Genomic DNA, 11,343 nt, shown 5'->3' on the forward strand with positions numbered 1-11,343 from the left:
CCTGTGCTCACCTGGGGCTGGGCTCTGTCTGCAGCAGCACTGACACAGCCAGAGCACACAGCCTCGAGCTGCACCAAGGGAAATACAGGCTGGAGAGCAGGAAAAGCTTTTCACAGAAAGGTGATAAAGCTCTGGAATGGCTGCCCGGGGAGGTGGTGCAGTGCCCATCCCTGGGGGTGTTTAACAAAGCCTGGATGTGGCACTGGGTGCCAGGGGTGAGTTGGGGTGTGGGGCTGGGATGGACTCGATGATCTCTCAGGTTTCTTCCAACCCAGTGATTCTGTGAATTCCATGAATTCTGTGCAGTTTTGTCCCTGCTTCCTCCCCTGCTTTAAGCAGTCAGGGATTTTCTTGGGCTCCCCAAGCGCTGCCAACTCCCCCACGAGAGATCCAGAGAGGCTGCACGGGGACAGCCGTGGGACTTGGGGGGAGAGCAGGAAAGGGATGCTCTGAAATTCCTGCTAGAAATCCTTCCAGTTATCTGTGACAGTGTTTTGACAATGCAAATGGCATCTGGATGTGGGAAGAGAATAAACTGTGATGAACATTCTGCTGTGACCACGCTTCTGGCCCAATCTGGTGCTCCTGGAAGCCAGTGACAGCTCTGCTATTGCTTTCAGTGGGTGCAGATTTCACACCATCCCTCTTTGCCCTTGGGCTGGGCAAAGGAGGCTGTCAGCCCCCCTGACACATCATTCAGGGAGTGTAAAAGGGCTCTAAATGAACATAAATGCAAATTTAGCCTTCCCAAGTCCCCTTTTACAGTACCCCATCAGTGTAAAGTGAGCTGCAGCAGAAATGAGATGCTCTGAGTGTAGTGAACACAAGTGTTTTCCCCTCCATTCAAATCCATAAAGACAAGCTGGATTACTCCAGGAATCCCATGTAGTGTAAGAGTCCTGGATGAAGGGGGATTTCCAAGTCACTGAATGTCTGAGAGCAGCATCAGCCCCTGCTGAAGACCCCCAGCCCCAGGGAACAGCACCTCATGGGGTTCCTGCTCACATGGAAGCACCTGGGAAGGGGCTGGACCCACCAGGTAAAAACTGTTTTCTCTGGACTCCACTGACAGCTGGGCACAGGAAAAGTGAACTTTCTCAGCAACAGAACACAGAGCAGCTGTAAAAATCACCCAGTGGGGTTTGTGTGAGGCTGACAGGCACTGTAAGCCAGAGGGCAGGGCAGGTGGGCTGTTCCAAGTCCCAGGGATCCTCTCCCATTGTGGGAGCAGAAAGAAGATCAGAACTCTTTCCAGGCAAAGACACTTCCAAGGTGATGGTCAGACTAAAGGAGCAGCCCTGAATTCCCCAGCTAACCCAGCCTTAGGGTGCTCCAAGAGCACTGACAAGGCACTGAGTCAGGGGCTCACATGAAAGCCTACATGAGTTTATCCCTGCAATGTTTTTGCCGTGTGAGGTTGAAGGGGGAGTTCTCCTTTCTCTCTTTCTGAACTCTAAAAACCCTGCACGCCTTTTCCTCTGTCCCAGGAAGCACTGGGGTGCTGGGACACAACATACTCAGTTCCTGGGACATCCAGAACTCAGAACTGACCCTTTTGGTGAGGGGGTTTCCACACCCTATTTCTTTGCCAAGCAGCCCCATATCCAAAAAACATCCTGGGCTAACACAGCTGGGAATGTGCACCAGACACAGGAGGCACTGAAGCTCCTCTGCTCTCACACTGAGATGGAAGCAACAGCCTCCATGCTCTACAGAAGCACCAGCATGCTGCAGAAGGATGTCATCCACTACAGCTTTAAAAAAAAATTCCTACCAATGCAGTTTCAAATAAAAATTAGCAATTTCAGGCAAGATCTTATTAGCCCATCATATATGTTTAACTCAGGAGTTTCTTCTGATGGAGTCAAGAAGAAATACTGATTTCCAAATTCTAGTTCAAATCCATCCTGCAAAAACTCAGCAGCACCTAATCACGAAGACACCTTGTAACATAGCCCTAAAAAGATATTTTGAAATGGTTCAGGCAATTACTGATAGCCTCTGTCCAATATTTGAAGATTTGGGGGCAATGAGCAGGCAGGGCATGGCACCAGCATTCTGATCATGGTTTTTGAGGGGCACCAGTGTGGCTGAAGAAATCATAGAGATAAATCCAATCTGTGGAACACATCCCTGGGCCTTCCAAGAAACAGCTCAACCCATCCCATGTTGTCTAAACTGCAACACCAGTTTAAAAACGTGCAGCTGGACTAAAGGAATTAGTGTTGGTGGCTCTGAATGACATCCATTTGGAGCACACAGGCAAAGCAAGAGCAGCATGGCTGTTTCCTGTGAATAAGACAAATGCTACGTCTACCTCGGTGAGTCAGCCAAACCGGGGGGCAGAGTGTGAAAATGTGAGGGATGTATTCTTCTGAAAACAATGGGACTGGGGAGGGCTTCCAGCAGCCACCAGCACAGCTCTGGGACTTCCGTGCACGGCCTGCTCCAAGCTCTCATGGCCTGGAACAGCAACATTCCCAGCAGTTCTGTGCCAGCAGGAGAAGGAAGGGCAGCAGCCCAGGTGATAGACACATTCTTCCCACAAGTTTTTGCCTTCACGTGCACTGGATTTGCAAACCACGAAGCAGGAACTTGAGATTTCTCAGAATATGACACTGCAACATGGGAAACCCCACAGAAAACACAACCATCTCACAAGTGTAAAAGAAAGGTGGGCATGCAACAGCCCTGACCTCACTGCAAAGCACCTGGGTCCTTCCACAGGCACAGGTGAACCAAACCTGTTTAATGACCACACTGGGAAACACAGGGAGTGGATCAGGTTAGCCCAAAAGGGGCACAGAGGTGGCACAGCTCAGCCACAACCCAGATTAGCCCAAAAGGAGCACAGAGTGGCACTCCTGTGCTACATCCCAGTGAACCAGCCAGGACTGCTGAGCACCACGTTGGTCACCCCAGGGCCACCTTACTGAGCTTCCTGCCAGGGCTGCACAGCTCGGACACTGACTGCCAGGGCTTGTCTCTCATGTGACATTCCTATGACCACAACCAAGGAGCAGGAAAAACAGCCTGGCAGCAAAGCCATCTCTCCCCATTCCTTGATCTGTCACACTAACCCCTGGCTGGTGCACATCAAAATGTGCAGAGAATCTGAAGAGAAGAGCAATGTTTCCACCCGGTTCCAGATCATGAGTGGGGTGGGACTGATGTCACTCCTCTACCTCCTACCCACTCTTCTCCTTTGACCTCCTGCCCATGACCCTTCTCCATCACAGCTTCTCTAACTGCAGCTATTTGTACCTACAGCTTCCCACTCAATGGATGAAAATGAGACTCCTTTTGCTACTGTCCACATCCTCCTGAACAGCTCTGGCACAACCGATGGTTCTCACTTTCACTGCACTGCTGGTTACAGGTAGGAGAGGTACCATGGTCACCAAAGGCTACCTGGTCTGACCTGCAAACAGAAAAACTGTTCCCACCTGGAACCACATGCTAACTCGGCACGTAAATCTGCAGAAACCGATTGTTGGCAGGTAAATTTCTATAAATACTCCCCTTCAAAAAATAGCCAAACTTTGAGGAACGCAAGGATGCTGAGCAGCACCGCGAGCCTGGCGCAGCTCGGCAGGTCCAAGGAGCGCAGCAGCCGCGCTCGCACACAAAAGGGAGGAAGGCGCTGCAAGGGAGCTCTCTCTCCATTTTCCAGCCGCGGGAGGTCGGCGCTGCCCTCCCAGGTGCGGGGCCGGGGCAGCGCCGGGAGGCGGCCGGGGCAGGGCCGGGCCGGGCGAGCGCCGTGCCGCCCATCGTGCGGCGAGAGGGGCTGCACAAAGCGCCCGGCCGGCCTTTGTTCGCGGGAGCGGAATTCCACGGCTCCTTTCCTCCTTCCTCCCTCCCCCGCTCCCCGCGGGAGCTGCCCCGGGGGAGCGGCCCCGCGCTCGGCGCCGCCGCGCCCGCTCCGGGCCCTTTGTGGCGGCCGGGGGGAGCCGCGGCCCCGCGGCCGGACCCTGCCCGTGGCCCCCGGAGGCCGGCGGGGCGCGGGGCCCGAGGGCCGCGCCGGGCCCGCCCGCCCCCGGGGCGCGGCAGCGGCGGAGCCCCCGCGGCCGGGCCCGCCCGCCCCCCGCGCGGCGCCGCCGCCGCCCCGGCCCGCCCGGCCCCGGTACCTGCTGATCTTCTGGGCGAAGGCGCGGCGCTCGGCCATGGCCGCGCTGCGGGCTCCGCGCTGCCGGCCCGGGCAGCGCTCGGCCGCCGTAATGCTCCGCCGAGCCGCGCACTTGAGCGGCGCAGCTCCCACCCCCGGCGCTCGCCGCGCCCGCCGCCTCCTCCCCTTCCCGCCGCGGGGCCGCTCCTCGCACATATACGGCGGGGAGTGACCGCGGCCGGCCCGCTCGCGTCCCCATCCGTGCTCCTGACCCCGTCCCCATCTGTGCCCTTACCCCTACCCCCGTCCTCTGTCCTCATCCGTGCCCCGTCTCTATTCCCGTTCTCTGTCCCCATCCCTGCCCCTGTCCCCATCCCTGCCACCGACCCTATCCCCGTCCCCTGTCCCCATCGCTGCACCTATCCCTATCCCCGTCTTCTGTGCCCATGCCTTCCCCTGTCCATAATCCAGTCCTCTGTCCCCATTCCCATCCCTGCTTCTATCCCCATCCTTTGTCCCCATCCCTGCCCTTGTCCCTATCCCTGTCCCCATCTCCGTCCCCTGTCCTCGTTCCTGCCCCTGTCCCCATCCCCAGGTCCTGACCCCCACGGCCTGGGGCTCCCCTTGCAGTGCCGCGTTATTCCCGAGTGAGAGCAGAGTAGTTGGGGCTGTTCTCAGCACTGATGGGGATCTTCCAGTGGTTTGGGAAAAAGGCTCCTCAGCATCGCTCCCCAGCCCTCAGACCAAAACTGCTGCCAGACCAACCCTTGGCAGCACCAGAATCCCAGGATCACTGGGGTTGGAAAAGCCCTCCAGGATCATCCAAGCTGTGCCCAGTCCCCACCTTGTCACCAGCCCAGAGCACTGAGTGCCACCTCCAGGGCTGGGGACTCCAAACCTCCCTTCCAATGTCTAATCCCCCTTTCCATGAAGAAATTCCTCCTGATGTCCAACCTAAACTCTCCCTGGTGCAGCTTAAGACATTGCTGGGTGTCACAGGTCTGTAGGGCATGGCCAGGTCCCTTGGCCACACAAAACTGGGCTCCCAGTCAATCCTGCCCCATATCATCCCATCTTTTCCTTCAAAAAGGCTAAAAATTGTCCCTAATGATGATTTAGGAGATGGTTGGAAGATTGTACCATCCATTCCCACCAAACATGCCATTACTAGCAGTGTCTCCAACCACATCATGGTTTGGGATTATCTAAGGGGAAGAGGAAGTAGAAGGTGGGGAGTCATTAACAAAAATTACTGTTCTGTGACTTCAAGAAAAGACTGAGCCCAGGACATGATCTAGCAGATAACACCACGTCCCTGCTACCCAACATATGCTGTGCACTAATCCAACCCAGGGAACTATTAATAGTCACCCAGGAAGTGTCCCAAAGCAGGAGTGTTAATTCCCCCCACTCCATCTGCTTGGGTTGTGTGAAGGTTTCCCTCACATGGAGGACACCAATCCTCCCCCTGGCAGGAGCTGCTGGTTTCCAGCTGTGTGCAATTCCTCTGCTCTGCTGTCTGTGTGTGTTTGCACAGGCAGTGCCCTAAAATCTGCAAATATCTGTGTGTGAGTGATGCCAGGGGATTTAATGCAGCCACCAAGTGACTCCCTGTGGGTGAGGCTGTGCCCCAGGACACAAAGGTGCTGTCATGTGTCACACAGACACAGACCCTGGGAGCAAAGACCCATTGTAGGCACTGAGAAAGGGATGTTCTTCTCCAAGGGGGAGGGGAGGAAATGTCCCACAGACCTCAGCCAAGACAAAAGACTCTTGCTCTGGAGCTGCTGCCAGCATGTGGAACTGCATACCAGAGAAGGGCCTCACACTGTGCATGGGATAAGAGATTTACCTCCTTACATCCACAGAAATTGTGGCTGCCCCATCTCTGGAAAGATGGGACAGGGCTTGGAGCAGCCTGGGATAGTGGGAGGTGTCCCTGCCATGGCAGGGGGATGGAACTGGATGAGATTTGGATTCCAACCCAAAGTAGTCTGGAATTTTAAGATCAAATTCCCAATTCTGAGTGTGTGTGCTCACAAGAACAGACCAAAGCATCAGGGATCACCAGCAATGCCTCCCCTTCTCCCCTTTTTTATACCCAAAATGGCACCAGTCTGGAATGCAGGAGGCCAAAATACCCCTGCCTAACCCAAACACTGAGACCAAAACTGGGAATCTGCAGTTGTGAGAGGAAAACTCTTCCTGCTGCCAGAGGGTGCAAAGAGCAGCCCAGCCCCAGCAGCCCTGACACAGAGGGCATGGAGTACCCAAGGTCCACTGCAGACCTTTGGGATTTTAGGTTTCATTTTCCCCTCCTGCCAGTCATTACCACAGAGAAAGGACCTTGGTGAGGCTCTGGGCACTACTTGCTGAGTTTTGATGTCTCCTTTGCTTTTCCTTGACTTTTTCTGTAGCTGAGAGCTGGCCCAGAGGAGCTCCAGCCATCCCACCTGGATTTAAAATGGACCTCTATCAATACAGATATATGATATATATAAATTATCTATATAATATCTACATATTATATTACATTATATTATCCAATAACATATATTCTATTCCATATAAATAATATATATTTTTATATATATATATATAAAAAGTAATATATATATATAATATTATTATATTATTGCCTTCACATCAGGAGGGCATTGCTTTGCAAAGAAGTAGGTTTTCTCCATATAGTTGGGTTAAATACGAGCAAAATCCCTCAATTAATAGTCAATACCCAGCGAATTCCAGAAAATTATTCCTCATTACTTTTCAGATAGTGATCAGCAAGTCTATAAAGTGTGTGGGTTCAAATAGTAAGAGATCACTAACATTGGTAGAAATGTACATGTGACCTTGCAAAAAACCCCAAGAGCTTCTGCAGATTGACCCTAAATTTTGCAGTGCATGCAGGATTAACCAAGAGAAGTCAAGGAAAAAACTGAAGAAATAAGAGAGAAAAAAAAGTGCAGTCTTTAGCCATTATAAATCAAATAATGCCAAAGAAAAAATTCATGGTAAGAACATGGGGGGACTGAGGTGGTGGTGTCAGTGTTATTTTGGGTACTAAGGTGAGGGTTGCCTCTTACAGGCACAGTCACAATCCTTGTGCCTCTTGTTTTGTCATCCTAGAAGTGAATAAACTGAAGGAAATGCTTGGTCTGAAGAAACAAACAAGCTTTGCAAAGAGGAGAATGTGACCACCAGAGAAACTTGTTACATGGAATTACAGCTGCACAAAAAATAATTCTTTAGTAACTAGCAGATCCCTGATTCAGAAACAACACTTGTGTGGCAAGTTTTCTTGCAAATGGAACAATTTTCTTTTAAAACAGGGGGAAATTGTGTGTGATTCATGATGTCCTGGGAGTGCTACACTGTTTATTTTGCAGAGTTTCTTGCCCTCAAGGGTGTCTGGTACCTCAGAGTGAGGGTGAAGACAAATCAAGAGTGGAGGGGCTGTGTACATGCAATTAATACCTCCAGACAGCCCAAGTTAATTTTAATTAATGTTTGAATAGAGGCTACATAGTAACGAATGTAAAACCTGGAATTTTACCACCATTATGAGGATACTGAATAGCTACTCTTCTTTAACACACTGTAATTCCTCACCATGTTTTAGGAAGCAAAAGCAGGAACCTGGCTTGTTCCACGCTGGGTTCCAACAGAAGAACACATCAGCCTTTGGGAAACATCCCTGCCTCCAAAAAGGATCCATGGCCTGGACACAGGACACTGGAAGTGGAAGAATGAAGCAGCATTTAATTAATTCATCATGAACCACCTGCATCCTTTAAAACATGCGACTGAAATGATTTTTTTTATAATTGAGGATGACTTTTACTGGGCTATATATTGGTAAGTGCACCCTACCAACACACATGTAACTCCTTGACCCTAATCTTACAAGATTAGGTTCTGCACAAGAAAAATCCCTTTGGATCCCAGCCAGAAAACATTTGGTCAGAAGCGAACTGGTCCTTGCCTTGCCTGTTCGCAGATTATTTCCTGAGCCCAGGGCTTCCTCGTTCTCCTGACGTAAACTTCCTCAGGGCAAAGGCAGGGGAACATTTTCCAGGGAAAAGGCGTCCGGAGTAATTCCATAAACAAAGGCGTAAATAGGGACTGCAAATGCAGGGAGCCACCTCCTGGCAGCACCGGGAAGGGCCAAACCTCGGCTCTCCTGGCAAAAACTCTCTAAATATAAAGAGTTACACGAGTGTCACAAACACCATCTCCTCTGGACAGCTCTGGCAGGAGAGAATGTGCTGCTCTTCTCAGGCTGCTCAGTACCCAAATTTTCTTGGAGAAACCAGGAGATTGAAGGAGGGAGGACTCTCCAAATTGCTGCAGCCTTCACTACATCCCTGACACCCCTGTTACTTCCTTTACAGAACTGTACCAGCCTTTCCAGAGCCTTCTTCACATGGTGATGTTTGACGGCAGCTTCACTTCTGCTCTACTGTCTCCTGGCACATTTATTTAGCATTTCTTCACTTCAAAAGGTGGGTTCAAGAAATTAAATCTACCCAGAGAAGGACTCAAAGTCTTCCCAAGTGAGCTTCCATTAATTCCTTCCATTAATTCCTGCTCATGTTTATCATTTTTGTAGTTCATGTTTCCACCCCGAGCACAGCTCTCAACCTTTCCCAGTTCAGCACCCTATAAATGGTATTATTAATGTGTTTTATTTCCCTTTGCATAATTAGGATCTTTCATTACGGGTAGCCTGGGCACAGACTCATCCTGCTGAAGCCTCCTCCTCCTTACCCTGCTCCTGGGACAAAGGAAATCTGGATTTGGAGGGACTGAGTGGTCCCAGCAGAAGTTTGCTGGCTAATTTTGGGGGGAACTACATCAGAGCAATCCAGCTCCTGCTGTCCCTTCACCCTCACTGTGCTTGAAAGATGCACAAACCCAGTGTGAATTCCCATGTTCTCCCCTTTTCCTGTGCCAGAGTCTCCATTGACCTGAGCAGCCACTCCCACAAAAACTGGAATTATTTAACATCTCTGAGGCCCTGCAAACTTGAACTCAGAGCAGTTTCCAAACTTTCCAGAGGGAAACAGACCACAGATGGCTTACTTCCCTAGGAAATGAAGCTAAAAATAAATGAGGAAAATTCCCTTCTCTCCAGCTACTTGACCCAAGGTCTGCTCTCCTCAGGCACCAATGTTTGGGAAAGCACATTTGGCCAAATGTTTAATGAGCTTTTCTAAATATATTGCAGATTACTGATGATGGAAGAGTGGCAGGAGCAGAAGCTTCATTCCCCACTGCCCAGTGTTCTCTTACCATTCTGCAGTGTTTGGAGGATAAATGTTGTGTATTTCCATAAATCAGAGTATCTCCTCTAATGTTTAATCTTGCCATTGCCACTTGGTGTTACACACCTTGTTCACCTATTAAAAAATAGAGACAAATTATATTTTTTCAAAATCTCCTTGTGCCATTCAAATGGAGCTCAGAGATGGTTATATGTCACTAAAATGTTGAAAGTGTGAACTCTGTGATATTTGTTATAAGTTTGTTGAACTCAGTTCCCTCCCACTCCCTCTGCAAACCTTTCCTACAGAAATAGGAATTGGTGGATGTGAAGAAAACTCTTTTACAGACAATTATTTATGGTTGCCTGAGTGATTATTTGGCAATCAAAGCTTTGTTTTGTGTGGCAAAAAAGGCAGAAAATAAATACCTTCCCTCTCATCCCCTGCCTGCCCAGGGATTTACAGGGTATATCCAGGTGTGGCCCATCAATTCAGGGCATGGTTATTAAATTTGAGAGCAGGAAGGTGCAGGAAGGGGAAGAGCCATTTCCTTTGATCAGCTGGATAATTCCTTGCACATTTAGGCAGATCCAAGCCCTGTCAGCTCCTCAGCTCTCCACCTTGCAGCCCCTACACAGACAGACAAGAACATCCATCTCTGTCTCAGGGAATAAAAGCAAAGATAAAACTTTAAACAACTATAATTCCTAGAACAGATCATGAAATTCTGGAGGCAGCAGGCCTCTTTCTTTCTGCACTGTCACAGTTTTATGAGTTTATGCAAACAGCAACAGGGTTTTTATTTTTAAATCTTTTTTTCTTTATCTTGGGAGCAAAGGGCAAGCAGGGAAGGATTAGAAAGGTGATCTGCTACATCCCCACCGCAGGCCAACAGCAGACTTTTGGAACAAGATGTAGTCTGCACATTAAAACCTACAATCCTCTTTACTGATCAACCCTCCTATGTGAAATATATCCATGAGGCTGCAGGGGAAAAAAACCCAAACCAAAACACCACGAAATACACAAAGCATCTATTGTTGGCAGCTCACTGCAGCTAAATGTTAGATCATGTGCTGATTATAAAAAATTAAGCTCAGCCTGATCGTCTCTGACCAGCAGAAGGCAGTAAAATCACAAAATGGAAAAAAAAAACCACATGACTTTGCTTCATGAACCCAAAATTGGGCTGGTAAGTACCAGGGAAAGCAGGAATATTAGGATCTTGGTGGAGCACTAATGCCAGTTCCAGACAGCTGAGAAATTCAGCTCAATCCTCCACAAATCCTGCACTTTTTTTTTTTTTTAAGCTCGGCTCCCGATACAGCCAATGAGTATTTTTAAGCAGCTTAAGACAAACAGATTAATGAAGAACCTACTTTACAAAACACTTTTTAAAAACCTAAAAAACCCCTCAGTAGAGTGAGAGGAGATGCAGTGGTTTTGATGTGACTTTTAAGGTAGGAAATAAAGGAGAGAATTGAATCGGAGCACACTCGGCTGGGTATTTAGGCTGGAAATTGAAATCCTTCAGGGAGTTTGGAGATCTGGGGAAGCATTTTGCTGTGAAGGAATCAAAAGACACGGAATTAAAAAACAAAAGTAAAAACAAAACTAACAAAAAGCCCACAAAAACCAAAAAACCGAAACCACCTGAACCAAAAGAAGGAAACCACACATGCACCAAAAAAAAAACCAAAAAACCAAACCCAAAGAAAACCACAAAAAAAAAAAAAAAAAATCAAAACAAAACCAGGCCCCTCCTAAAAAATCCCGAGCAAAGAGAGAAGCGCTGTTAAAGGACAGCCGCAGACCCGTGAAGGGGCTGGGATTTCGCTTCCAGCCGCGGCGCGGCCCCGCCACCTCCCTCCATCCTCTTCCTCATTCCTTCCCTCCTCTTCCTCCGTTCTCTTCCTCTCTCCCGCCTCCCAGCCGCTCTCCCTCCGGACTACACTTCCCAGCGTGCATTGC

At 49.5% G+C, this 11,343-nt stretch overlaps 1 protein-coding gene and 2 long non-coding RNA genes across 21 annotated transcripts in view; 1 reads left to right on the plus strand and 2 right to left on the minus strand.

Moving 5' to 3' along the window:
* Window positions 1-4,203, minus strand: part of DOCK7 (dedicator of cytokinesis 7) — a 95,547-nt gene extending 91,344 nt beyond the window's left edge. For all 17 annotated transcript variants that reach the window (XM_063166261.1, XM_063166259.1, XM_063166255.1 and 14 more), the window contains exon 1: window positions 4,128-4,203. In XM_063166261.1, coding sequence (XP_063022331.1) covers window positions 4,128-4,165 — 38 coding nt within the window. In that variant the 5' untranslated portion in view covers window positions 4,166-4,203. The remainder of the gene's footprint in view (window positions 1-4,127) is intronic.
* Window positions 3,023-7,858, plus strand: LOC134423322 (uncharacterized). Its single transcript, XR_010029061.1, has 3 exons — window positions 3,023-3,161; window positions 3,271-3,379; window positions 7,728-7,858. It is a non-coding gene; the product is annotated as an uncharacterized LOC134423322 (long non-coding RNA).
* Window positions 7,360-11,275, minus strand: LOC134423321 (uncharacterized). Of its 3 annotated transcripts, none has more exons than XR_010029060.1 (4): window positions 10,752-11,275; window positions 9,801-10,002; window positions 9,401-9,507; window positions 7,365-7,840 (listed from the first exon to the last, which is right to left on the minus strand). It is a non-coding gene; the product is annotated as an uncharacterized LOC134423321 (long non-coding RNA). The 3 variants fall into 3 exon arrangements; XR_010029059.1 differs by having other exon boundaries at window positions 9,801-10,935; window positions 11,187-11,252; XR_010029058.1 differs by having other exon boundaries at window positions 7,360-7,840; window positions 9,801-11,275.
* Window positions 11,276-11,343: the final 68 nt, after the last annotated feature.

This window comes from Melospiza melodia, chromosome 11 (assembly GCF_035770615.1).
Source record: "Melospiza melodia melodia isolate bMelMel2 chromosome 11, bMelMel2.pri, whole genome shotgun sequence".
Lineage (NCBI taxonomy): Eukaryota > Metazoa > Chordata > Aves > Passeriformes > Passerellidae > Melospiza > Melospiza melodia.